Raw genomic sequence first — 26,914 nt, 5'->3', positions numbered from 1 at the left:
TGCAAGAAGCTGTTCCTCTGAGCATCCTGTCTCACAGCAGGACTTCCTCTGTGGGCTTTGCTCCAAGTCTGCAAAACAAGACTTAAATCTCCACCAGAAAGGGAGCTACCTTGAATTACAGAAACTTTCAGGCATGGGGAACTTTGTGAACATCCTCTTGCTTGGGCTTGCCCTTCCAGCTGTTAGAAACATCTCCAGCTGTGTTTCCCCAAGAGCTGGCTAAGATTTGGCAATGGAAATGCAATGAAAGTTCAAAAATCTGCTACTCACAGGCAGAGTGGCTGCATCAGCAGGGCTGGACCAGCATCCCTGCATCCCTGGCATGAGCTTGCTCTGTGTGACCATGCTCACTACACCAACACGAGGTACACAGAAAACACTGCTTTATTGACTGCATTAGCCAACACATTGAGGAATGCAAAGGGGTTTCTTTTCATAAGCAATGGGCCATGGTCCCAATGTGTATTAAAGCATACACTGTATCTAAACAGGATGAAAATAATGGCAGACAGAGCTATTCCAAGGCAACACAAATAGCATGCATAATACAGTCTCACACAGAACGAGTTTGATAACATTATATTGCTTTAAGGATTAACTAACATGGAAAATGTACAAAAAGGAGAAATAGGTTTTTGCATTAATGAAAAATACATTTTTTCTCTACAAAGGAATTTCTAATACAAGAAAATAAATATTGCAACATAAGCCAAAAATAATTTAAAATTGCTCTTTTCAATATATTTTCAATATTTCTCTTTTGTATTAACAAATGGCACATCACGTTCTTTGAAACAAAGAAAACAGAAGGGTTTCTCCTCCTGTGACATTCATATCGTTTCCTGTAACTGATGTGAAGTGGGTTGGTTTGCATGTGGAATGGTGCAAACTGCAGGGGATTTCCTTAAAGAACAACCAAACTTCATGCCCTGCCCTGTAGCAGCATCTTCCTGCAGCCTGCATCCATCCTGGCTCCATTCTGCATCCAACCTTGGGGTGAGCTCCATGGGACAGCAGGCATCCTAACCCCGTAACATAGGTGCAAATGAAAAAAGAAAAAAAAAGAAAAATTAAAAAAAAATCAAAATATGGGTGTGGGGAAAATGGGAGTGTGGAATGGGAGCTGCCCTGGGGAAACTCCCTCAGCCATCAGGGCTGGGGCTGGTGAGGGGCTGTGCTCCATCAGGGAATGATGCTTTCTGCATCCTCATCTCAACAGCGGCTGCTTCTCCAAGGAAACAGGTGCTCTTACAGTGCAAATGTCAGTTCCTGCAGTTTATACATCTTAAAAGATAACATTTCTGTACTAAAATAAACCTTTTTTTCTTCTCTTTCTATTCATTTCAAAATACATTTACATTAACATCAAAAATATTTTCCTTGTGCATTTTCTCTCCAGAACACCAGACTCCCCTGCTCCCAGGACACGCCAGGCAGGGGATGCTCTGGGGTGGCTGCAGCCATCCTGCCATGGTCCAGCCCTTGCTCAGCCCCAAAGCTCACCAGAGCCCTTTTCCTCCTCTCTATTCCTGCCATCCCATTCTTCTCCCTGTGCCCCACCAGCTTGCTTAGCTTTTCCCCCATCTCCTGATGGCAAAACATGATGCCTGATATTTTGGGAGTGTTTCAAACTGTGCTATTGCCCAATGTTGGAGGTGCCAGGTTGGTTGTTCTTTAAAGTTTCCCCATTTTTGCTTTCCTGTACTGAGAAGACAAGTAGTGCAGAAGCTGATGAATGGAACTGTGTACAGTGAAATTTGTGGATTGCTTTTTTTTAACCATAATTGAGTGAAGCACACGGAAGCAAGATTCATTAAAAGGCAGCATATTGATTATTGTTATGACTCGTATACTAGGATACTGGAGCTAAAGCTAGCAAGCCTGATAAGATAAACTAAGTCCTATTTACTGTATTTAACATTATCTGAACATACTGAGCCTTAATTAATGAGCAGATTTTCATTTCCAACCTCAATGGATTATGCTAATTTATAACAAAGGTAGTTCCTGTTTTGTTGGTATTTTGCTGTTTTTTTGTTTTCTTTTGTTTTTTCCCCCACTAATAACTTGTGTCACATTTTTCCCATCTGAGGAAGATTCCTTCCCAGGCACGGTCAGTCTCAGCCAGGTGAGTGTTGGGCTCAGGCAGGGCTGGGCATCCCACCCGCAGCCCCCACCGGTCGCCGTGTCTGGGATCAGCTGGGCTGTCATCGCTGATCTTTGCTGCAATTTGATCAATAATAAGGACTTTGGAAGGCTGATAAAGATGATGATCTACTCTAAAACACCAATCGAAATAGTCTCAGAGTTTCAAAAAGAAAGCTCACAGTGAAATGAGCAAAAAGCATCGGAAACCAAAATGGCAGGATGCGGTCTCGGAGCAGCAGCATCCCTCGGAGCAAGCTTGGAACCTAACGCCGCAGCAGTGTGGTATGAGTGTGTCTTTAGTCCTTGGTTGCTAAATAACTTCCAATTTATTTTTTTCATAATGACAAGTTTCCGGTTTCTGGCTGTGCTGCTTGACTGTCAAAATATTTCTTTGGCATCCACAAAATTCTTTGACTGATTGGTTTGACAATTGCAAGGTTTTTTTGTTTAGTGATGGGTTTTAACCGGTTGCAGAAGTGTCCCAGGTTTGGGTTGGTTTTGTTTTTTTTTTTTTAGTTTTTTTTTAAAACATTTTTTATTTTTAAAAAACAACAACAACAAAAGTTTCAGTGAATTCCTTTTTTTTTTTTTGTTCCCTGAGCTCACACTGGGGTCACTCCAATAAAACACGTAGCATGACTTAACTGTGACCTTTGAAGCCAAAACCGAAGTAATGGTGCAATTAAGTGCAAACATGGAAATTCGCCTGACTTATAGGTAACATGGGCTTTTAAACAACATTTAAGGCTTATTGGGGACATTTTATGCATTAAATTATTGTAATATTTATAATGTCAGCTTCTGTGAATCACCCCCCCACAACGAGTCAACAGCTTGTAACCAGGATTTAAGGTTTAAAAAAAAAAAAACCAAAACAAAACAAAGGATGGAGAGGAATAAATTCACCATTTCCATTGTAGCATTTAGAAGGAAAACATAATGGTGGTGGCAACATAATTTCCCCTCAGTGACGGCACATTTGGCCTTGGGGCCATGGTTTTGGTTTGCAAGGGGGATTTCAAATGTGCTGCCCTGGCATGGTGGGACCACAGCAGCATTGGAGGGAAGCATGGGCAAAAAAATTGCTCAGCCTCCCAGGTTACACCAACCCTGACTCCCCATGGTGGTTTTAAAGGATGCTTTCCTCCTCCATCCAGCCCCACATTTCCATTCTCCACTTGCTGATCCATTCACCTGAGTAAATCCCTTCAATGTTTCTAAGAACCTCACTGGGGGAATGGATGGGGAGGACGTTTGCATCCTGGCCCCTGGATGGATCCCAACCAGATGGAAAGGTGAGGGGAAAAATAACGACCAAGAGGTTTTTTCCCTAAAAATAGAAATGTAACATTGCTCTCTTCCACCCCAAGCGTTTTCCTCCAACAAGCTTTTTGTGCTTTAGTCATTATTTATTTTAGAATCTCTTATTTCGCTTCCTTCTCTCCGCACACACAGGTGGGAATTTCCCCTCCCACAGCTGGCCACTGCCGGACCCTCTATCGCTCCCTGCTCTGAGGGCAACCATCCCAGGCAGAAATCTGCCCCTCATTAAATAATGCCCATTAATTGAACTGTCATCCCTGCAGAAAGCACGGGTATACCGGCACCCTCCACCCTCTCAGCGCCCTCGACGTCGGTCCTGCTGGGTGCCGGCTCACGTTCCCAGGCAGTGGGGTCTGGTAGGGAGCCGGGGAGGGACCACTGCTGTCACAGTCGTCGATGTCGGTGAAGCTGAAGCTGTATCTCAGGCGTTTCGAGAAGAGAAAGACAACAGTGCCGAATTTCCAACTATATACACATATTAAAAACCCCCCTCGCCGCGACACCAGGCAGAAACTGGACATGGCAGTTGGAACTGGGTTGAGGCCTCACGGAGCCGGCGCGGTCGGAGGAATTAGGAGGCCAGGATGCTCATCCTGACGATGTCCTCGCCGGCCGCCTCCAGCTGGCCCCGCTGCGCCCGGCCGCCGCGGGACTCCCCGTCCGAGTCGCTCATCTCGGCGTCGGAGAAGTATCCGTCCGTGTCGGCCTCGAAGCGCCGCAGGGCAGCTCCGCCAGCGCCCTCGGCCTTGGGGGGCTGCGCCCGCCGCGCCCCCCGGCTCTCCTTTGGTAATTTGAACCGCACGATGGTTTTGGGGCTACCTATGGAGTCAGGCACTTTGGCCGCGGGGCTGGGCTCTGGCTGAGCGCAGCGCGGCGTCTCCTCCTCCTCCTCCTCCTCCTTGCTGGCGCAGCCCCGCGTCCCAGCAGGGGGGTGAGGCTCGCTGGCTTTCTGGAGAGAGCCCTTCCTGGCCACCTTTTTGGCCTCGCCCGTCCCTTTGCGGTCGGTGGGGAGCTTTGCCGCCCCTTTTTCCGACTTGCTGGGTCTGGAATCCAGAGAGAAGGGCTTGGTGGGATCCTCCAAGTTGCTGGCGTTGTTAGTCCAGGGCTCTGAGCCCTCCGGGTGGCCCCCGCTCACTGCACAGGGGCTGCTCCTTGGCAGCTTTTTCTTAGTGTTCGTTCTCGTTCTGCTTTTCACTTTCTTTGTGGTCTCGCTCTGCCTGAACGGGGACCTGAGGGAATGGTCCATCATGAAGCTCAGCAAGGTCTCCTCGTCCTGGAGGAGCTCCTCAGAGAGGCCGGGGGTGCTGGCCTCGTGGTGGGCGTTGTTGAGTGACCACTCGCTCATCGCCATGTTCTCCGCAGTGATCTGCACTGACTGTGCCAACCAGCTGTTGAAGAAGGTCCCGTCGATGGGGAAGGAGGTTGACAAGCCTGGGGAAAACAAGAGTGGAAGATTGCCTCAGAAGCCAGGAACAGGAACAGCCATGTTGCCCTCTATCACCATCACCCACACCACCAAAACTCCCTGGCACTGGAGAAACCCTTGGAAGATCAACTACAATGCAACCCACCAGACACAGAGCGGGGGTTACTCTAGTACTAGTGCTGAACTTGGGGTTCACTGGGGTCACAGCACAACAGCCCGAGCAGTCCCTCACATCCAACTCTCCACAAACCTCCCTGAACCCAAACCAAGCTTCTTCCTTCAGTGAAGATGACAAGGAATGGCACATCCTGGCACAGGTGGAAACATTCTCATGAAAAGGTGGACGACACACAATTCAAGCGTAAGTTAAAAAATATGGTGACAGAGCAGGACAGGGGAATGCAGGTTCCCCAGGAAGCAGCTGCTGCAAGGCCACCCCCAGAGCTAATCAGCCAGTGTGGTGAGGGGACCACTGCTGTGATGGGACCACCTGCTCTGCAGGTCTGAGAACATCTCAGAAGGCATGGAAACTGAAGAAGAGGAGCAGAGATGAAGGCTGGAATGGAAAAAGCTAAAAAGCTTCCTGATAATGATCATTGAGAGCAAGAGTGAGCACTGTGGGCTGGGCTAATTGGGTCCAATTAGTAATGGGAAAGGTGCACACCTACACAGGCACAGGCAGTTTTAATCTCTGAAACAGAAACCCACGGGTTCAACATCTGAGGTGGTTTTATGGATGGAGGAAAAATGAGGTTTGATTTTGGATTTCAGGAAGAGCTTTCCTTTGAAACAGTCAGTCCAGCAACAGAGAGGGAAAGAGTAGTGGCCTGGGCAGGGTGACTCATGCCCACAAGGTTTGCCGGTAGCAGTGTCAGCCTTACATCACCATCACCTGTGAGCAGCAACACAGGCTGTGACCCTGCACCTCCTTCAACTCACCACAGCCTTTTTGGAGAAGACAGCACCCACCCTGACAACAGCCCAAGGCAGGAAAGGTGAAGCAGGAGCAAGGATGAACTTTGAGTGTTACGTGGTACCCAAACACCAAACAGCCCAAGTTTTGTGGGCAAGAGCACTGCCCAGCTCACCTTCCCCAGCCCCGCTCTGATGACAGCAGCCCCAAGGGATGCTTCAAACCCTTCACAAAATGGAGGAGGTAACAAGACCTTGGTGAAGCTTTGGGTCAAGTTGCCTGGTTTCCTAAGCTCATAGCCATGCAGTTTTCCTCTGAGATTCTCCAGCCTCCATTGTTTGCTGGAATTTGCCCCAGTAAATCCAAAACTTCTTTAGCAAACAAGAGCAGAGACAGAATGAGTGCAAAAGCCCCATTTCCAACAGCTCTGAGATGACAGAAAGCAGTATAGTCAGGTGAGCAATGTGCAAAGCAGAGCAAGGCAGGGAGGTCCAGACCACCAGACCTCCCACAGAAATGCTCGGTACCCGCTGGAGGGTTTTACAGCATCTCCAGACTGCCTGAGAGTCTCAAAGGACCAGTGCTCCCCTGTGCCCTGGCAGCCAGGCACACATGAACTCATCACCTCCTGCCTCTGCTGGTGGAGGTGGCAGCTCCAGAGGAAGTCAAGCAACAGCCCAATTCCACGTAAAAACCATATGCAGTTGTCAAAGACCTTGTCCAAAACAACCTTTTAGGTGATGGGGACCTGCTGGAGGTGGCTGAAGCATGTGCAGGGCCAGGTTCCTCACCCCTGAGCAAATTCAAGAGATGGATGAGCTTTGTGCCTGACTCCTAGATGTTCCTGCACCACTGGCACAACCAGCATGGCCATACATGCCATGGATGGTACAGAACACCTCACAGCCCACGTGCTGCACTCAGCATCACTGCACAGCACAGAGGGAACAGGGGAGCAGCCCTACGATGGGGTGGGTAAGTCTGATTTTATCACCTGAAAGTGAAATCCTGCTCCAGCAGCACATCACAGGTTTTGTAACACATTCTCCCAATCCTGGTGCTACAGGGGGGAATTTTAAATCCCCTGCCCTGCCAGTGAGCATGTTTCTGAGCCAGTCTCTCTAGCAGGACCTGGATAATTCAGGCTGATTCCCACAAAAGTGAGATGGAAAGTGTAACTCCACGGTGTTACATGCAGGAGGGATCAGGGGCTGGGACTCTTAACCCTGCTCCCCAAAAGAGGGAGCCTCCAGCACCGCGGGTCAGCTCTGCGCCATAAAATCAGACTTACCCAGTTGTCCCAAAACAGTTTCGTTGACCGATTTCCTTTTCTCTGTCTTCTCAGGACTATTTTTTCTACCATCTCTTCCTTTCCTTCTTGGGTCACTTTTCTTACCCTTTGTCTTCTTCCCAGTTTGTTCTGGCATTTTTTAGGAAAAAAGGAAAACGCCATGTGAGACGAGGCATCAGGGATGCTGCGGTGAGCGAGTTCCCCTGGGCAACCCCTGCAGTGGAGACCTGCAAACACCTCCAAGCCAAAAGGAGAGCAAGGGCCACTCTCTGGCCAGCTGTAGGATAAGGTCTCTACATTTTAAGAAAATCTTAATCCTGTAGGTTATAAAAAAAATGAGATTTTAGCCTTGGAGAGGAGTGGCCACAAGAGCAGCCCCACTGAAGGCAGGTGATTTGCTGGAGGTTCTACAGCTACAGACCTGGAGCAGGACTATGGGGTGAGGACCCACTAGGGAGTAACCCCAAATCCTGCTCAGACACCTTGCAGGTGCCATAGTGACCTACAAACCTGGTGCTGTGTCACCCATCACCAACAAGAGCATCTCCAGAGGGGATTCCGCTGCACAGCCAGACTGACCGAGCAAAGGTACCAGCAGTTTTAGAGCCAACCTTGATCTGACCTTTTGGCAAAACTGTGCAGAAGTGAAAAAACCCCAAAGTCATATAGGTAGGAAAGATGACCAGGACTGTCTATGGAAAGGTAGGGATCTAACTCTTAGCTATAAAGACATTCAGCTAAAAATTAGCATTTCTTAAATGGCTTTGAACTTCTACTGGATTTATTCCTCTTGGGTAAACAGGACAAATACCCTATAAAAGTACAACTTGTATTGCCAAGTAAAATACTTTCAGCAGTTTTTACTTACTCTCTTTTAGGCAATTCTCCCCCAGAAGTCCATGCTAAAACTTCTGTTAGTTTTCAGAGAAGGAAGGATATTGCCTTTAAACCAAAATGTGGGTGGCTCGTGGAAATGGAGGCAAGACAGGCAGTTTTTCAGTCTGGCCAGTTTTTCAGAGTTTAGCCATTGGCTATAAACAATGATCTTAAGGAAGAAATCAGTTTATTGTGTGAGCCAGCAGCAAATCCTCAGCAAAGAGGCCATGGGGTGGAGGGGTCAGAGGGAATAACCTCAGCTCTCCCCCTGCAGCAGCAGTGGAAATGTACTGGGTGGGCAGGGGAGGGAATTTGCATTACACCTGCCTGAGTCTGAATTAACAGAGGATTTACAGTCCTGGAGTTGCTAGCCAGGAACCCCTCCTGACCAAAGGACTTACAAAAAGAAAGGAAGAAATGCAAAAGCAAATTTGGTATTTGCTACGTTCCTGCCAAGTAATGGGAGGAAGGCAGACACATTTTTCACTTCGCTTACAAAATCAAAATCTAACTTTGTTTAGACAGCACAACGGGGCTAAAGAGAAACCCGAGCAGCACTTTTTGAAGAGGAACCTGTCAAAATAGTAGCCGTGTTTCAAAGCCAGACAGTGTTTACTTTCCACTCAGTGCAAGAAAAATACAGGGAAGAGAGGAAGGTTCATTTTACATGGGAAGTTCTCACTGATTTTATTAAGAATCTCCTGCTTAAATGATCATTTGACAGCGGGAAAAATAAACCCCTCCTGTTCTGAGTTTTGTGTGGGAGCCGGTCCAAAAAAACCTTTGTGCCAAAACCATCTTTGGAACAACCCCAACAGATCTCAGTGGATGGCTACTGCACAGCAGCTAAAAACTGGCCTCATCCTGGTGAAATAATGGAGACATCTTCCTTTCTCCCAGGAAGCCCAGGTATGGAGGGGGAGCATCCTGGTCAGGAGCTGTGGGGGAGGATGCTAACAGAACCATTCCCCCCTTCCAAATCAGCGAGTGCTTTGTAATGCTGGAAAAGGCAGCAGTGAGTTATCCAAAGCTTTGGTTCCACTGGACGCTGAGTATCTGCAGCTCCTGGTGTGGTCCTGGCAGGGGAACTCCTCCTGAGCTCAGGACACTCTACAGACTGATGCTGAAGGGTGCCTAATGTCCCCCTGGCATGGGAAGGACCCAGATGCCCAAACCACCTGGAGATGCCAGGACCAAATTCCTGGAGCTGGGCTGTTTCCCTGGCAGCAGGGACTCAGGGGAGCTGGGTCCCAGAGGAAGCAGTCAGTCCCTGCTCAGGCTCAAGCAGTAAGTCCATCCCAGGGGAGACAAGCAGCTCAGCTCGGTCGGTTCACACTGGAAAAGTGCAAACACCAGCCAGACAGGGCAGGAGGGAAGGGCATCTGCAGCACAAGGTCTGAAATGAGCCCTGCACACCAAACCCTGCCCAAGCCACCCTCCCACCGTGGGTTTGTCTCTGATCACTCACCTTCAGGCAGAACAAACACCATGGGCACAGCAGCCATGCTGTTCTCAAGTACACCCATAACATTTTGGGGAAGGGCAATTGCACAGCACCAATGGGCAATGCAGACAGCCCCAAAACACCATCAGCAGAGCCTCAACACAGCTCCCCATCATTGGCTGGCATCTGCACCCCACTGGTGAGGCTCCCAGCTCACCTACCCCCACTGTCCCTGGGAGGAACTGCTGGCTCCCATCCCACTGCTGCATCAGAGAGGTTTGGACATGAACCCCAAGGCATTTTGGGGAACACAGGTCCCCAAGGGCATTTCAGGGAACACAGGTCCCCAAGGGCATTTCCAGCTATCTAACACCTTGTCTGCAAGAGAGGAGAGCTTAAAAATCTGTCCTGGCAAGCTACCCTGTGCCTGTGTCTCCTTCTGAGAGCTGTGAATGCTGGGCTGGGTTTAAAGAACATCCTGAAGTCCCCTGTGACGCCTCCAAAACCCACAGAAGCTGGCAGTGACAGCACATGGCAGGGATGCTGCTGGCTGGGATAATGAGGAGGGGGTCCAGCTCAGGAATAATGTGCACATAACACCCTGGGTGCCAGGGAATGGATGTGCAATGTGGGGTCCCCAGTAGTGCAAACACCATTTGTGTGTGTTCAGGCGGCTGAGTTGTACCTCTGGTCCAGTAAGGACAGGCAGAGCAACTCAGAGTACGCCAGGGACTGGGATTTGCAGGGCCCACATCAGCTCAGAGCACACCCTGGGGCCCCCCAGCCCTCCTGTGCCCCACCGCTGCCTGGCCTTGGCTATCAGCAGGAATCTGCATGGGCCTGACTCACAGACATCTCAGCACACACGTTCCTCAGCCTCCAAAACTTCAGTCAAAGGAGACTTTTGTCAAGGAAAGCTCAGCCCAGACAGTTCCTGAAGAAACCCCAACCATGTGATGGCTTCAAACACAACTCCAAAGCCACAAACACAACAACCGTCGGAAGCGGCTGCCAAAGCACCAGATGCTGCTGCTGGAAAAACTCTTCTGCAGCCACAGGGGCTGCTCTGCCCTGCCACAGGAGGCACAGGAGGAGAAGGAGGAGGGAGCAGGAGCTCTGGGCTCTGCCACTGCTTGTGCAAAAGGAAAAAAAAAGTAGGACAAAAGGAAACCAGCTTTATTTCAGCTCCTTAATAAAAGTTGGCAGAGGCTCTGCAGTCAGCAGCATGATCTCCACTAAGGGTATGTGAAGCAGGGAGCTGCAGCTGACCAGAGCTAAAGGAGCTGGTCTCCTGGAGCAACAGGCTCCCCACTAGCAGCTTAACCCTTGATTCCTGACAGAATGCTCACAGGCATCTGCAAAGAGCCTGAGGCAGGGCTCCAGCCTGTGCCTGCTGCAGAGCAGCCCTGTGCCCAGGATGTGCCATCTCCTCCCAAGCAGCCCCAGCTCACAAAAAGTCACCAAATACTGTCTCAGCACCCCCACCTAAGCAAATGCTTGGTCCTGAGTGATTTCTGGGAAGGGGAGGATCAAGAGGGATCTGTGAAGGCAAACAGCTCCAGCACTCCAGTCTGGCTTTATTGAGTGCTTCTGAGTCAATATATGAGCCATGCCAAAATAACACATCAGGGGAGGGGGCAGCTCTGGCTTCCCTGGCACACAATTTGGCTTCAGTGGGAAGCATCTGTGAGAGTGAGTTTTGTGGTACTGACCTGGGTAAAGATCTTTCTCAATCAGCTTCATCTGGAGATGGAAGATCTGCTCCTGCAGTTTACAAATGGTGTGTTTCATTTTCTCCCGTCTTGTCACCATGTAACAGAGATTTCTAACCTACAGAAACACAAGAAACAGTGTCTGGTTTAGGCAGGGTCACAGCAGGTCCCCTCAAGCTGTGTTGCTGCTCCTGCTACCCAGGGAAATCCCCACTCCCTGGGATTCCATCCTTTTCACCTCACCATCATCTGTGCTGCCCTCCTGCCATGCCCTTTGGGTGAGCCAGGGCTGGCAGAGCGGGCTCTGGACCCAAACTGTGTGGTACATCTGGGAAGAGCCATGCAGTGAATCATTCCAAGCCCAAACAGCTCTGTCCTGGGATCAGCCAGGAGCCCACGGTGGGCAGGGGAGGCTGGGAAGGAAGATGAGGAAGATGAGGAAGGTGCTGCAGAAGGAGCATTTAACACAGGCATGGACAGGGCCAACACCAACACCTGAGCATTCTGCTGAGCCCCTGGCCCAGCAGCTGCACCATGCACATTCCTGTTCACACCTGACATGGCCACTGCACAAAAAATGCCAGATTCGATGAAGCAGCTCAGTGCCCCCAGTTCTCATACACAAATTGCACCTTTTGCAAGAGGGACAAGCCCTCCTCCCACAGCCAGTGCAGGGGAGGGACTGAGCTGGGATGGGGATGGCAGAGGTTCACAGGACTGCCCTAAAGCAGATCCCAGGGAAAAGCACAGAAAACACAGCAAAATTCCCTGGTGATGCTGCCCCAGGTCAGCAGCTGCAGCAGCTCCCTGCCTCAAACCTGGCCCCTCCATATGGATATTTACACTTGCTCCACAGCTACCTGTAAATCACTGGTGCATTCTGTCCCAGCTCAAGAACTTTCATTAACCATGGCAGTGAGGCTGGAATAAGATGATCTTTTAAGGTGCCACCCAACCCAACCCATTCTGTGATTATCTGAAGCTCTGAACACAAACAGCAAAGCACAAAATATAACAGCTCACGTGAGCCCTGCAGCAGCAGCAGCTAAACCCTGCTGCTGATAAACACCCCCAGCAGCACAAGATGACAGAATTATTGCTGATAACTCCTGGCACTTGATGAGTTTCATGCCCTGCCTTTGCCAGCCCCACGTAAGGGTGGCTGGAGAGCCAGGCTCTGGCACTGCTGCCACAATGGACATCAAGGCTTTTGGAGCAAGCAGAGGCTTTCAGCTGCAGAGTATAAAATGCTAATGGCAGCTAACAGGATTTGACAGCATTTACTCAGCTTTTTGATGCTGCCTGTAATAAGGTAAAGGGGAGGTGGCCTGAACAGAGGAATGTGCACATGGGTATGTCCACACCCACGTGTGACCCTGATGTCTTCGATTCCTCCCCTCCTCATGCTCACACCCTTCTCTGCAGAGAGTATTTCCAGGCTTGGGGGACTGTCCCAGCGTGGCCAGGAGCCTCTCACAATGACACAGCAAGCCAGGACATCGTCCCACACTTACCTTGTATCTGCCATCACAGGCTGTGAGGGCAGCAGGAGAACTGCAGGCAACCCCTGCCTCACTTAAGGACAATTTGGGAATGTTTAAGAAAAAAGGAGAAGAAGCTGCTCTTTTTTTGTTGTTGTTGTTGAATCCCCTAGCTGTAAATACAAGGCAGGGAGTTCTATAGCATATTTTACTATGTTCTCTTTTTTTCTTTCTGGATTGGAGAAAACATCAAACTATTTCTTTATGAAGAAAACAACTGCTTCTGGCAACCTGACTCTCCAAGAGTTTGGCCATATCTCTTCCCTATGATTTGATATTCCTGGAAGAAAACATTACTTTAGCTTTGCTTAGAGACTGCTGGTATTTACCCACACTTACACAGCTCAACACCACCCAGTGCTGCTTCCCCAAGCCAAGTTTAGATGCTGGTGTGAAAGCCTGGAAACCACAGCTTTTTGTTAAAGTTAATTTAAACATCCAGTCCTTGGAAAAAGCTTTTTTTAAAAAGGCAAAGAGGGTTAAAAAAGGCCAAAAATACAATGGGGGGGCTGTATTAGGATTCCCAGGTAATAGCTTTAATTTGCTAACACTGTGAAGTACAGAAATGTCAGGGATTAAGAAATGACAGAGAGAACCACCATCACTATGGCTGTCCCCAAGTCATCTGCTCTCTGCTTTTGCCTCCCCAACTCCTGCACCCCTACACCATGACCAGCCCCAGAATCACTTCTGTCAGATTAATTGCTGAAATTGCTAAAATCCAACATGACATCCTGTAGACACCCTCTGAAAGCCTTCAGAGCCTTCCAGGCTGCTCCTCTCTGATCCCAGTTTGATGTGATTCCTGACTATCTGCAAGTGAGCCAGGGTGGCAGTGACCTGCCAGGTGCAGGATCAGATACCTGGGATGCTCTGCCCACAATTGGATTTAAAGCCCTATCACCCATCTGAGCACTGGACTTTGATCTGGCTGGTGTTTATTATTCCACTCTTGGAAGCAGAACAAACAAACAGATCTTCCAGGCACAGGCAGTGAAACCTGGCAGGGAGTTGCTAAGCAGAGGCTGAATGCTGATGGGCACACCCCACAAAGCCTGGAGGCAACTCTGGAACATGAGAAATCTGGTAAAACACGTAGTTTTGACACAAAGAAATCAAAGAGAAGCTGCCGTGAGCAAAGCATGGTACCCATGGATGCACAGTGGTTCAGTGCAGCTGGAAAAGCCAAGCTGGCAACAAAAGGGAGCAGCAAGAGGCAAAGCAGCCTGGTTCAGATTTACAGTATAGAGCAGATGAGGGGGAAAAGTGAGTTGAACTTGTCACCCTTGCATCAGTCAGATGCAACCTGTTGCTGGAGACCCACTAATGGTGGCACCAGCCCAGCACAGAGATGGAAATGTGGTAAGCAAAGGCAGGAACAAAAGTGGGGGCAGACTGGCAAAGGGATGGCAATGATGACCACAGGGATGAAAGCCCACAGAATCACAGAAAATAGACCAACAGGTTCAAATCCAACTATTTCTACACAGAAGAAGCTCTCTGGCTCCAGGATCCACACGGGAGTGGGTGCAGCAGGGGACCAGGGCAGGCTGGTCCAAAGCTGAACCCCCACCTGGACACGGACACAGTGCCCACCCACACTGCCCTTCTCCCCACAGGGTCAGTTATGCTGCAGACCCACAGCAGATTGAAGGGAGGGCTCAGGGACATGCAGGGCCAGCATCCCCACCACCTTCACCTCCCAGGGAAGGGCATGTCACCTACTGCACCCTCAGCTCAGGAAACCACAGCACCATATCCACCAGGTCAGAACAATGCTGTTCTCCTGCTTTCCTTGCTCCTAGAGGCTCCCTAAGCTGTGAGTGAGGGGTCTAACAGGGACCTGGGCAAGGGCAGTGGATTCACCCCTCTGGCAGGAGCAGAGAGAGGGGACCAGCAGGGCTTGGGTATTAAGCAAAGGAAGTGAAGGAGCCTGGGCTGTGCATGCCAGGCTTGGCATCCCTGCCCTGCCTGTCCCTGTGCCACTGCTGCAGTGTGCTACACCCATGTGCCTCCCAGCAGCAGCACCACTGCACCTGTCCCTTCTCTGCCAGCTCACCCCAGGTTCTGTGTGTGCTGCTTCTTCCCCTGTGCCTCTTCCCCTTGCTGCTTCTCACCTTCCAGCTGCTCCTCCTCTCCAGCCTCTGCCCCATCCCTGCTCCTGCCCTCGTGCAGCCGTGACGGCCAAATCCAGAGGCAGCTGCACGGGGTGGCAGCCAGCCCAGCCCAGGGAGCTCTGGCACCACTGGGGCACTGCTGCTCCACCAATGCTCCCTCTCACCCAAAAAGCTGCTGTGGAGGCTGCTGCCTCCTCTGCTCTGGCTGGGAGGATTCCAGGCTGTCCTGCACCACTGGGAGCTGCAGGTGCTGCATCCTCTGGCCTGGCTCTGCCTCTGCTCCCTGAGGAGATGACCCACTTTTGGCTGCAGCAGGGCAGCCATGTCCAGTCCCACTGGCCCTGCCCTCACTCTGCTTTCACTCATCTTTGATGTTTAATGTAAGTAAATAATGATGTGTTCCCAAGCCCTGCTGCTGCAAAGCACCTGAGGGACAACACAGGATAATTTTATGAAACTATTTAGGTATAGTGGGCACAAGCTGCAGCATCATCTGCCTCCTACCCACCCAGCCTGCCAAGGCACCTCTCCCTGCACACATTTGTTCTTTTGAACCCCCAGATGAGCCCAACACTAATTTATTCCATCATTGTCAGTGTTTTGGCAGTGATGATGTGCACACACCAAGCACTGCTAAGTTTTTGAATGAAGATGGAAGAACAAAACTGTGAGGGGAGTCAAACTGAGCCAGGGGAGCAGGGCTTGTGCTGCCTGTGGGTGCCAGCAGCCCTGATGGGCACAGGGGCACAGCACTGAAGGAGAAGCTGTACTCACCCTCTCCAGGTCTTGCCTGAGGTGCATGAAGAGCTTTAAGCGTCGGTAGAGAACATCCTGCTCCTGCTGAGCCAAGTTGTCCACTTCATCCGTTTTTGGTGTCAGCAGCGGCTTGTTGGAGTTTGCTTTCCTCTTCAGCTTCCAGTACTGGTAGACAAAGTCCACCAGTGATTCACTCAAGTCAAGGTTCTCTGCCACCTCTGAAGGCTTCACGAGCTCATAGAAGTCCTCCTCCAGCTGCTGGAGCTTCTGCTTCCGCAGCGTGACCTTCTCCAAGTCCAGCTGGGCTTGGTCGGGCTCTGTCCGTGCCTCCTCGGGCAACTTGGTGGCGCCGGTGCTGTGCTCAAGGCAGAAGGACTTGAACTTCACCTCGTCGTTGTCTGCAAGGATGGTCCTCATGTCCAGGTTGTGGTCGAAGGCGCAGGTGACGTGGAATGCGGTGACACAGGCGGGCATGGAGCACTGCGGCAGAGGGACAGGGCTCAGGGACAGCAATGAGGGGACACCCACCAACACACCAGGTGACACGGGCACGCCACAAACCCAGGGACAGCAGCAGGGTGACACCTGCCATGGAGTGATGGATGCTCCACAACAGGAATTCCTGATGGAGGAACCCCCGCTATTGCCCCGGTCACACAGACCCAGGAGCCCAACACCACAAACACAAGCAGAAGAACCTCAGGGTTCAAGAGGTGGCATTTTCCCACCTAACCTTCTTTAATCCACCTCTGTAAGGGGCCCTGCTCATCCCTCACCTACCACAACCAGAACCTTCCAATGGTTTTTCCAACAAGACATGTCAAAAGCCAAAGAACAGCTTGCGCCAATGGGATCCTCCAGGACTGTCAGTGGATTTGTCCTGATGGAGAAATGCTCACCTGTATTTCACCCTCAAGCTACTCCCACTCTGTTACCACATCTAAAGCCAGCATGCCATTTTTACTGGAAGCATACAGAACATGGCAAGGTTTAGGAGTGAACACGGGATCTAAGGAGCAGCCAATGCTCCTAAATGCTTTCCTCCTCAGGAAATTACACAGCCTCTGACTTGCTCCATTTAAAAAAGAAAGAAAAATGTAACTGAAGCAAAACATCAGAAAATGAGTGCTTTAGAACTTGTACATTGGCTACAATGTTGTCAAACTTGCATCAAATCGATTTTTTTAATGATCTTCTGAACTTACCTCAGGCTAAAATTACTTTGGATCCCACAGGAAACAAATCTTAGCCTGGTGTCCCACAGAGGAACTCCCACCAGCCAGTGCTGTGCCATGTCCCTGTCAGCACCTTTTCCCCCTCCACTCATTAACTGTTTTTAATGGCTCAGAGTGTCAGGTAATTATTTCAACCATAATCCATAAGAAATCAGTCTATTCCAGCTGCTAATGACCAGTTAAACTGCAATAATTAGACCTTTTAAGTGGGCTATTACTGTAGGCACTACTTTGGGTTAATAGAAGAATTGTTCTTGTGGGGGATGAAGAGGAACTTGTGGCCTGAAGGACCAGGTGGAGGCATGTGAAATTTCCTGAATGTTGATGACAAACCATTTAGTTTTACTGGGGCTCTGCTGCACCTTAAATCTCAAAAATATATTCTGGTAGTAGTTGAGGAACAGAAATTTTACAGCTTTTTATCATCACCCCATCCATCAGCCCTGAATCCTGCTCAGGCACCCGGGGGCGAACTTTTGACGTTGCTGATTTTAGATATTTTCCTTTGACTTTTTTTATGAGTCTGCTGGCGCTCAAGAAGCTGCCAGGACCAAGAAAAGCTTAGGCAAGCATTGTCCAAATCCTTTACTTCCAGAGCTCTCCAGGCCCTGCTCCAAAGCCTCAGAGAGCAGTGGGAAGAGCTGGATGCAGCTCTGGCTGTACCAGCATGGCTCTGGGCAGCAATGCTGGGCACCAACTCCCACAGGTACCACAAACAAGCGGATTATGAACTCCAACACCACGCTCATCCTGTTTAAAAATGGCCATTTGGTCCTAATTTCAGTCGGAAATTGCTCACAAAAATATCTGGTAACTTGCAAAATCAACTCCTTCAGCTGTGCTGCTGGCACTCGCTTGGAGCCTGGCACTGTGAGGGACCCACAGATGCTCCCTGTGCCAGCCCAGGGCACTCACCACCACAGTGGGCAGAAGGTGCCTGCCCTGCCACCCTGCCCTTCCCCTGGGACAAGCCCTGTCACAGCCACACGCAGCTGAAGCACCAGCTCTGCTCCCAAGTATTTATTTTTGGCAACGAAGGAGGGACAGAGGGAGCCCAGCCTGACTTGCAGCTTCCAGATTTACTCAGGGCAGTCAGTATATCACATGCTGGCTTTTGAAGCACACACAGTGCTGTCCCTTCCCTTCTGTTTCTGCCATCGGTGCTAAAAACAGCATTAACAACACGCCCATGTCTTCTGCCAGGACAGTGTCCTGCTACCAGCATTGACCACCACTCCACCTCAGGAATAAAGCAAATCCAGTGACACTCATCCTGGATCTCTCTACTCCAACAGATGGCAAGCAGCACTTGTCAGAAACTGTGCCCAAAATGCAAACAGAAAATAATTAGGCAGTTCAGCTGACAGGGCAACAAAGAAAGATACCTGGTTGGCTACAGTCACTGAGGGACCCTGGATAAACTAACAATAAAAACATATTGATCCACCCCAGAATGGCGCTGGAACGGAGCCACGTGTGGCAGGAGGGAGGGATCTGCCACACAGAATGAACCAGGCTCAAACACTGGAGCAGTCCCTGCTTCATTATTGATTGTGCTTCATTATCTTACTGCACCTTTCATTCAAGCACTTCAGCACATTTTGCTTATCCAGGCAAATCCATTTCCAAACAAAATTCTGAGAGAGAGAGAGAGGGTAAAAACTGCCCCAGAGATTTAACATGGGCTCCTAATTAGTCCTAAAATCATTCTTACTGGGAAGAAATAGAGATGATTTGAGTTGCCAAGGTCACTCAAACAGAAGTTCAGCAGCTTGCAGCGGTGCTGTGCTGCAGTTTGGGGCTGAGGGGAAGGAAGCAGCTCCTCCAATAGACCTGCGAGGGGAGCTCAGGAAGGAAAAATTAATTACCGGTGCTGAACACTGGCCAAGCCATCACACACAACACTTCTGCATCCTTAAAAATCCACCATGTGATTTTTCGTGACCACAGATGGTCTGGAGCCTGGTAGAGCTTCTCAGCTAAAAATGGCAATTTCAGCCTCAGACTCCTTGGGGGATGAGGGGCAGAGGGTGGATGGGGCTGGGGCAGCACACCCTGCTCTTATCCCTGGTGCCATGTGCTGCCTTTCCAGGACTACAGGCAGAAGACAGCTTTGGGAACCACCAGTTGTCCCAGGGGATGAGCACCAGGGGCACTGCTTGCCTAATGGGAGGGGGTGGCAGTGGGCAGAGAAGTGATGATGAACGGGGGAGTGATGAAGGACATTTCCAAGGGCTTTTTCTCCAAAAAGTGACAGCAAAAAGAGAGCTGGAAGATGATGTCTTATTTGGAGAAGCTTGCCAACAACCAAGAGAGCCCTGGCATTCTGTGCTGCCTTGGTGAGCTCCTCCAGTCACTCTGACAAGCAAGGAGGAGTCCCAAAAAAGCATGGTCAGGACTCAGGCTGCACCAGAGCCTGGCTCCTGGCACTCTCTTTTCCATCTCAGAAATGCAAAGAAGAAAATTCCTCCTGCATTCTGAGATCTCTGGCATCTCCTGATGTCTGACCACAAGAACCACCATGAAGTAATGACTTCCCCTGAGCAGGACTCAGGCAAGGGGTGTCTCCAGAGCTGCATCCCTGCACAGCAGCCAGTTCTTTAGGCTCAGTCACAATCACACTGAGCTGCACTGGGCTCACAGCTCTGTACCAGAGAGCAGGGGCTGAGTCACATGCAGCAGCAAGGGCAAAGGCATGGACAGCAGCAGGGAGCCCTTTCTCAGGCTCCTCTGAGTTTCTTTCCCTTTTGATGGTCAAATTTGGATGGGGGAAAAACACCTCCACACACAGAGGTCCCTACAAAGACTTGTCCTGTTTGTCTCTGCAAATGTGGCTGAGGTGGGTGTTTTCTCAAGCTGCAGTGCTGCCTCTGAGATGCCCTGCTTGGATGACAGTCTTCTACTCCTCCAGCCTGCCTCCCAGACTTCACCTTCACAAAACCCTCTTGGCCACTTGGAAAAGCCTCTCCTGGAAGCAGCTTCCATCTTTCCACAGACCTGCCCACCTGCAGCACCTGACTGCTGCTGCCAGGAACAAACACCCACCCAAAAAATGCTTTTGCAGAAAACAACATCCTCCTTTCAGAGCTGGGTCACAAACCCAAAATGCTGACAAGGGTAGATCCCACCTGTATAAACAGGCACTAGCAAAAATATGGTCCATAAAATATGCTCCACAAAATATGCTCCATAAACATAAGCTTTCAAAACAGAGCTCTGTACCATGGATGAGTACAGAGAGTATTTATTTACCTAGGGGTGTTAATTTACCCCATAAATCCTTACATAAAGGCACTGCCTGCTTTTTTGTCACTTCTCCCCCTTTTCCTTGAAGCAAAACCATCCTGCACACGGCAGGGTGGCCTTGGCAAATGCCCCAGTGGCAATCTCATGAAAACTTACAAACTATCAGCTGCCAGCACATGAGGCAAGGCTCCTGTTCTGTCTCAGGTGACCTTTAATGCAAATCCATTCAGCTCTCAGGATCTCACAGCTCCCATGTCACTAAGAGGATGAAGCCTGAGAGACACTGAATTCTTTTTGATGCTGCCAAGCCTGTTTGCTTCCTTCCCTGCCCCTCTGTTCTTTGAAAGCAGTTGCCATTCTGACACAGTATCTCCATCTGGCAGGGTGAATAAGCACCCAGAGCCATCAAAAAAAAAATGAGTCAATGCGACAGATTTAAAGAAGTATTGTGAGATTTCATTTCAAACTATGGGGATTACTTTTAAATAGCTGCCTTTAAGGTATTAAAGCCAAGATGACAGCACAAACACAGCTCAGCATTGCAGGGCTCCTATCCCTGCTGTCCTTCTGCCACCAGCCAGCAGCTCCTGGTCCATGGTCACTGCTGCAAACACTGACTTCCACCTGCAGCTCCTGCTGAGGTACCAGAGCTGATACCTTGGGGTCAGGACACATCCCTACATTTCTCTCAATTTTTCAAAGCTTAATGGCTGCTCTCTGGGACCACCAAGACATCACACTGGGCAAGCAGGGGGAAGGAGGGGGAATCATGGGGTTCAGCAGGGCTCCCCAAATGCCCTCACACCAAGAGTGCTGCACCATGGATGGGAGCTCCTGCTCTGCTCCCCAAGAATAGAGATCATGATCTGGGAGGCTATGTCCCACTTCTGCAATAGAAAAGCCTGGAGAACCCTGCTTTCCATCTGAAAACCAAATTTCTGCCTCTCCTGTTGTGGACAAGGCAGGCAATCAGGTATCTGCAGTGGTTTGTTTAGTTGTGGCACATCAGAAAATGTGGAAATGTAACACATGTAAGTACTTTATTTGCCCAGCCAGGAGGTCAGTGAGGAGTATCCAACCCTGGTGCACCCTGATATCCCCACAACTGAAAGGCTGACCCGCTGAGGTTTGTGAAATACTTGTGTTATGAATCCCATGAGCATCTCACTTTCCTGGCAGCCTCACAAAGCCCTTCTCCTGGAGGTTTCTGATCTAAATCAAGGTCATTTGCAGTCCCAGTAATTAGTGTCACTACAGCAACACCACTGTGTTATGCAAATAAAGTTAATCTAGGTTTCTAGCACTCAGTGCATTAAATGATTGCAAACAACATCTGATGATGCCTGACAGGCTCTTGTCATTAGGTTTACTCAGAACAGAAATAAGAGTCATTCAGACCTTGTCCTTCAGCATCTCAAGACTCTCCAGTGGCTAACACAGGTACAACCCCAGAGCTCTGAGCTTCTCCTGTGCCAAGTTACATACCTGGATGCATGTCCCAGTGCACTCCTTGCAGAGGCTGCAGGACAAAGCCCACCTGCTTGCTGGGATATGTGAGATCTTCGTAATGGGTTCCATTTTTTCAGGACATCCAATGCTAACCTGGCCACAAGACAGAACACAAGTTGTAAATACTGGATATGGTCCAAAATCTCCTACAAGGGGGTGTCAGTGGCAGTCTGAATGAGGGATGGATTATATTTCTTATTCTTCAGGGTCAGCTGTAATTTGGAAAAAACCCAAACCCCCCAAAACCAGAAACAAATCTGGATGACAAAGAAAGAAAAATTTATGTTGCCTTTTCCTCTGCCAGAATTCCTCATCTGAGGTGTATCTCAGATGGGCACATGAAATTAGCTTTACCCTGCTCAAAGGTATGCCCCTCCCTCTGTGGCCTTGCAGCCCAATTCTCTGCTCTCCTTTAATTAGCAGCTCCTTGGCTGCTAATTAAACACACGATAACTGCCCTGTGCCCTGTGTTGTGACTCCGGCACAGCCAAACCGCATTTGTAATTTACACATTTGTTATTTACACAGCTAAAGAAGCCCCTGGGCCAAGACCTGAGACCTCCCTGAGCCCACCCAGGTGCCAGGAGGAGGCTGGCAAAGCCCTTACTTCAGGTATCCATAAGGCACAGCTAACATGGACCCATTTCGTCCCGCTGCGGGTGGGCTTCAGCGCTCCGCCCCTCTTGGGGCACAGCAGACACTTGGGCTGGACACCGAGGGCACAGGTCCTGCACAGCCAGCTGCCAATGGGCACCTTCAGGATGCCATAGCACGCCTGTGGGGACAGGAGGGACAGGGTTAATCCAGCAGCCCAGAATGAACATCCTCCCAAACCTCCTCCCTCCCACCTTTCTCCTGCTGCATCCCAACAAACAGCAGACAGGGAGCTGAAGTTCTTCCTTACCACCTTCCCTGTTTTCACATGGATGCTCCTGCTGGATCAGTGTGTCCTGGGTGTTAATTAAAAGCTAAGTATAAAAATGTGCTGTGCACCATGCCAAGCACAACCTGGCTCCAGGCTGGGGGTGGGCAGAGCCCCCACCACAGACATCTGCCCATGTCCTGCCTGTTCCTGACCCATGATGACTGGGAAAAGTCAGAAACGCTGTGCACAGAAATCTTCTGAGGTCACTGAGGGCTGAAAAGCCACAAGCCCAAGATTGAGAAAGTTGACCACACTGGTTAGAGACCCAGCACAGCCCAAAGGGGAAGCAAAAATAAATAAGGAAAGGCAAAAAGGGGAAGTCAATAGTAATGAATGTAAATGAGATGGGAGGAACCAAAAAGGATAATAAATCTCAAGGATGACATATCTAAAGGGGGCACAGACAAGTCTCCAGCCAAGAGAGAGAGAACTGAAGCACTTGGGCTCCCTGGAGCTCCCTGACCTGCTGTGGTAATGGAGGACACCGAGAAGCCAAAGTGCTTCATAAATATTTCTCTTCTATGCTTGGGGAAGAGCCAAATGATAAGCTATATCACATAATGATAAATACTTCCCACTTTCACCATGATTTATGACTGTATTAAACAGCTACTGCTAAAACTAGACAGTTTTTAACTGGCAGGTCCTGATAACTCACACTTAAAGGGTTTTCAGAGGGCGACACTGCCTTGGGCACTAACACAGGGCTGTGGCCCTATTTAAAGCGAGGAGATGTAATTAATTCTACATCTGGCTGCTCTGACATCCCTGCAGAAGGCAAGCAGCCAGGGCTGACAAGGACCCCCAGCACTGGTAGCTGTAAATTGAGCCCAGGCATTCCTCATCTCCACTTCTTGAAGTTTACCCCAAAAAGAGCAGAGCAGCTTTTTGTCCTGCTGCTGCAGGTCACTGTCACAGCAAGTACCAGTGCTGTGGGTGGGGACAGGAACAGAGAGGGCACATGGAGATGTGTGAGCTTGGCAAAAGTACATCATCAGTCTCTACTGGCCCAGAAGACTACAACATGACTTGAGGTTGCCCCAAATCACAAATTGACAGTGGTTTCCAAGTGGAAAAAGCCATTTTGTGAACAGATTATTGGGATAACAAGGAATTAAGAGAGGAATATTATTGCTGTGAGTCTACGTGGTTCAAAGAGACTTAACTCTGTGTTTCACAGTGCCTCCAAATCTGATAGATAAATCATTTCTGGAACACAGTTTTATAAAATCTGATTTATTACCAGGCAGGAATCAGCCTAGTATGTACTAGCAGCAGAATGAACTGGCAGACTCATCTCAAAACCCAGGGGAAAGCAGGAATTATGACCATCTCTAGAAGACTCATTGATCTTGGTTATTTATTTCCAGTGATTTTAGAGTAGCTGAAGGTGCAATCCTGCTCCTGAGAAGCAAATACAGGTCTTCTGTCCCAGACAAGGAGCATTATCAGCTAAACACACTCTTCCAAGTCCAGCAGCAGGCAGAAGGTGCTCCAGAAATATGAAGCCAGAGGAATGCTGAACAGGACCAGCACAGCTATTTTTATTGCTGCATCTATTTGGGGTGCAACATCACTGAGAACGAGATGTCAAAAAACCAGGGAGGATGCCAAGCCCTAGACAAGCTTGGTGTGGTCCATGGAACAGAGGGTGGGCTCAGCCATGTGCCACACCAGGGAAAGGGAATTCAGTGATGACAGGCCCATGGCATGGTGGCTGGAAACTGGAGGTGGCTCATTCCCATGCTAAACACAAGTGTGATGTTGTCACTGTGAGAGCAAATGAACTGTGATTTAGCAGTGGGGGGCATGGCTCCACCTCGCTGACAATTTTCAAAGGACAACTGCACGTGCTTTCCAAAAGCTTCACTTCATAGGAATTAATTAATAGCAAGCCTCATGGCCTGTGCTATGCAGAGGAAGGGAGTACAAAGATATCACCAGGTACCATAACCCACACTGTGTGCCCTGAGCCCCTTCCCAGTGGGGTGCAGGAGGACCAGGCAGGGCTCTGGTGAAACCCATGGCACCAGCACCCATATGCCCACAGGAAAGCATCATTCCCAGCAGGTTTTGGACGTGGTGCTGGCAAAGGCATGGTGCAGTTAGATAACCATGGTGCCATATAACACCCTGCACTGTGGCTCTGCACTTCGTGGCTTAGGGTGTAAATCGGGGCAGAGATTAAATCACAGGCAGCTTATGGGCTGGCATAGGGCTTAGGGCTGCACTTTGCTCCCTGAAAACAACTGAAAATCCCTCTTTTCTTTCACCAGCCTCGAAGCCCAGGCTGCTGTGTCCCCTCCTGCAGCACTGGGGCTGCTGCTTTAAGTGGAGCCCACACGGTGCCACAGCTCCTCCTGAGTCCCTGCTGTGGCTCATGCAGCTCACAGCCTGACACTGCCACTTGGGCTTGTTAAAAAAGAACCCAAGACAAAAAAATACCTCGAACCTAACCCTGAATCATTCTGGTATTTTGTGGAATCTGATTCACTGATGGAAACCATACAAAACACCCACCACCCGCAACTATAGATATCTCCAGTGCTCTCCCACCTCCAGGAAGCACTGATGGAAAAGCTGCCCAAAAGATGAGCAAATGGCTCTCTTTAGAACTAAAAAACCCAAAACTGTTCACACAGAGGGCGAAGCCCAGGTGCTGCTGCTGCCATCCCAGCACCACACAGCTTCCCCTTGAAGCACAACCAGTAAAACCTCCCTGGGTCCACAGAGACCCAGGAGACCCTCACGTGGCTGCCTTCCCCTTGTCAAGGTTTCCCCAAAAGCAGGAGGCCCACAGACTCCCTCCAGCAAGAGCCTGAAGCATTAGCACTCAATTCTAAAAATAAAATTATTTTCCTCCAGGCAGCAAAATAAAATGAAATCCCACGCTCACACAGTGGGGAAGCTGGGACAGAAACCCTGCGATGTGAGACTGCACTGATGGAGCTGGAAGGTTCAACCACTCCCTAGACAAAGCAGAGGGGGAGGAGGAGGAAGCTGGGGGTCCTGTGCAAGCCCACCCCTCTGGTGAGCACAGGACTGCAGACCCACATCCCACCCAGCCCTCTGCCAAGCCTTGCACACAGTGCTGGTCACCTGAATGTGCTATAGATCCCACTGGGGTTCCATAAATGGTGTAAAGAAGAATAAGCATATTAAAGGACAAGAGATATAAAATAAAATATCCCAGAGACCAGAGAACAACAAGGAAGGGACACCTCATCCTCTGGTTGAGTGTGTCTGTGGGCACTTATAAATGGCTGGGGGTAAGAAAGTTGCCCCAAATCTCAGGCTGCCCTAAATCCATGGGACTTGGAGCAACCTAGATAGTGAAGGTGTCCCTGGGTTTTCCTCTTTCTTGATGAAGGCTGGGGTTTCCCACAGCTTCCTCAGCCACTATTTGTGGTGGAAACTGATCCTTCTCTTTTGGCTGCAAGGTGTTTTTGCCCTTCTCATTCCCTGAGAGTTCATTACTCCTTGACTGAAGCAGTGACAGCCACTGCAGCCCTCACTCCTTCAGGAGACTGTGCCAGTAAAAATTTCAACCTCTTTCATTTTCAGAAGTTTCAGCAAATTCAGATTGCAATGCTGGGAAATACAAAGATAGAGGAGATAAGGTAAAACTTCCTGTTAGTTTCTACTTTCTTACTCCCAGATAGGGGTAAGAAAGTAAGAAAAGCAAATTTGCTGTCTGCCAGCTATCCAAGACCCCACTGCTGTCCCCACTCCTCTGGAGCTGCACTTGGGATCCACAAGGAAAGTTTACCAGGTGTCTGCAGCAGCCCAGGGGAAGGGATGGGAGGAACCCAGAGGAGGAAGGTCTCAGGGCTTCTGCTGGTCACGGTGATCCCAAGATACATCAGAAAATCTCTTTTCCCAGCCTGGCCATCGAAGAAGGAGACAGAATTCTTCTGTTCTCATTCTCAAGGTTGTTTATTATTAAGAAATCGATACCATTCTTTCTCCAACCCACTGCAGGTCTGTCTGGCAGGCTGGGTTGAGGCACACTGGCCACCCTTGGGGTGGTGTTATATTTTATACTAAAAACTATGTGTACATTATTTACCATAACTTCCCCATACCTATCACCTATGTTAGACAGTGAGCTTCTACCTTAAACCAATCCAAAAGTGCCACCATCACAGCAGAAGATGGAGGCCAAGAAGAAGAAGGAGAAAGGCTGGACAGGCCCAGATTCGTCCATCTTGCCTCCTGAACCCCCATTCTAAAAAATCCCAAAAAAATATATTTTTCACCTCATCATCAACTATTATTCTACTTAAACTCTCTTGACTTGTAATTCTTCATATAAAGGTTGGTAATTGCTTTTTCCAAAGGCTAAATCAAAGGCACAGGGGGGGTCTTGGGCTCTGTGCCAAGGTCTCTGAGTCCCCTGGGCAGGGTCTTGAGCCCTCCAGGGCAGCCAAAGGAATTTCCTGCGTTCCAACA

At 49.6% G+C, this 26,914-nt stretch overlaps 1 protein-coding gene across 3 annotated transcripts in view; it reads right to left on the bottom strand.

The window, feature by feature from the left end:
• Positions 1-366: 366 nt before the first annotated feature.
• Positions 367-26,914, bottom strand: part of JADE2 (jade family PHD finger 2) — a 74,585-nt gene continuing 48,037 nt past the window's right edge. For 2 of the 3 annotated variants that reach the window (XM_058815045.1, XM_058815044.1), the window contains 6 exons: positions 22,145-22,312; positions 21,514-21,630; positions 15,566-16,027; positions 11,134-11,251; positions 7,102-7,230; positions 367-4,902 (listed from right to left, as the gene is read on the bottom strand). In XM_058815045.1, the coding sequence (XP_058671028.1) occupies positions 4,043-4,902; positions 7,102-7,230; positions 11,134-11,251; positions 15,566-16,027; positions 21,514-21,630; positions 22,145-22,312 (1,854 nt within the window). In that variant the 3' untranslated portion in view covers positions 367-4,042. The remainder of the gene's footprint in view (positions 4,903-7,101; positions 7,231-11,133; positions 11,252-15,565; positions 16,028-21,513; positions 21,631-22,144; positions 22,313-26,914) is intronic. The other variant, XM_058815046.1, reaches the window with a different exon arrangement.

Source organism: Ammospiza caudacuta, chromosome 16 (assembly GCF_027887145.1).
Source record: "Ammospiza caudacuta isolate bAmmCau1 chromosome 16, bAmmCau1.pri, whole genome shotgun sequence".
NCBI lineage: Eukaryota > Metazoa > Chordata > Aves > Passeriformes > Passerellidae > Ammospiza > Ammospiza caudacuta.
The sequence above is the reverse complement of the archived record's forward strand: the minus strand, read 5'-3'. Positions and strand labels throughout refer to the sequence as shown.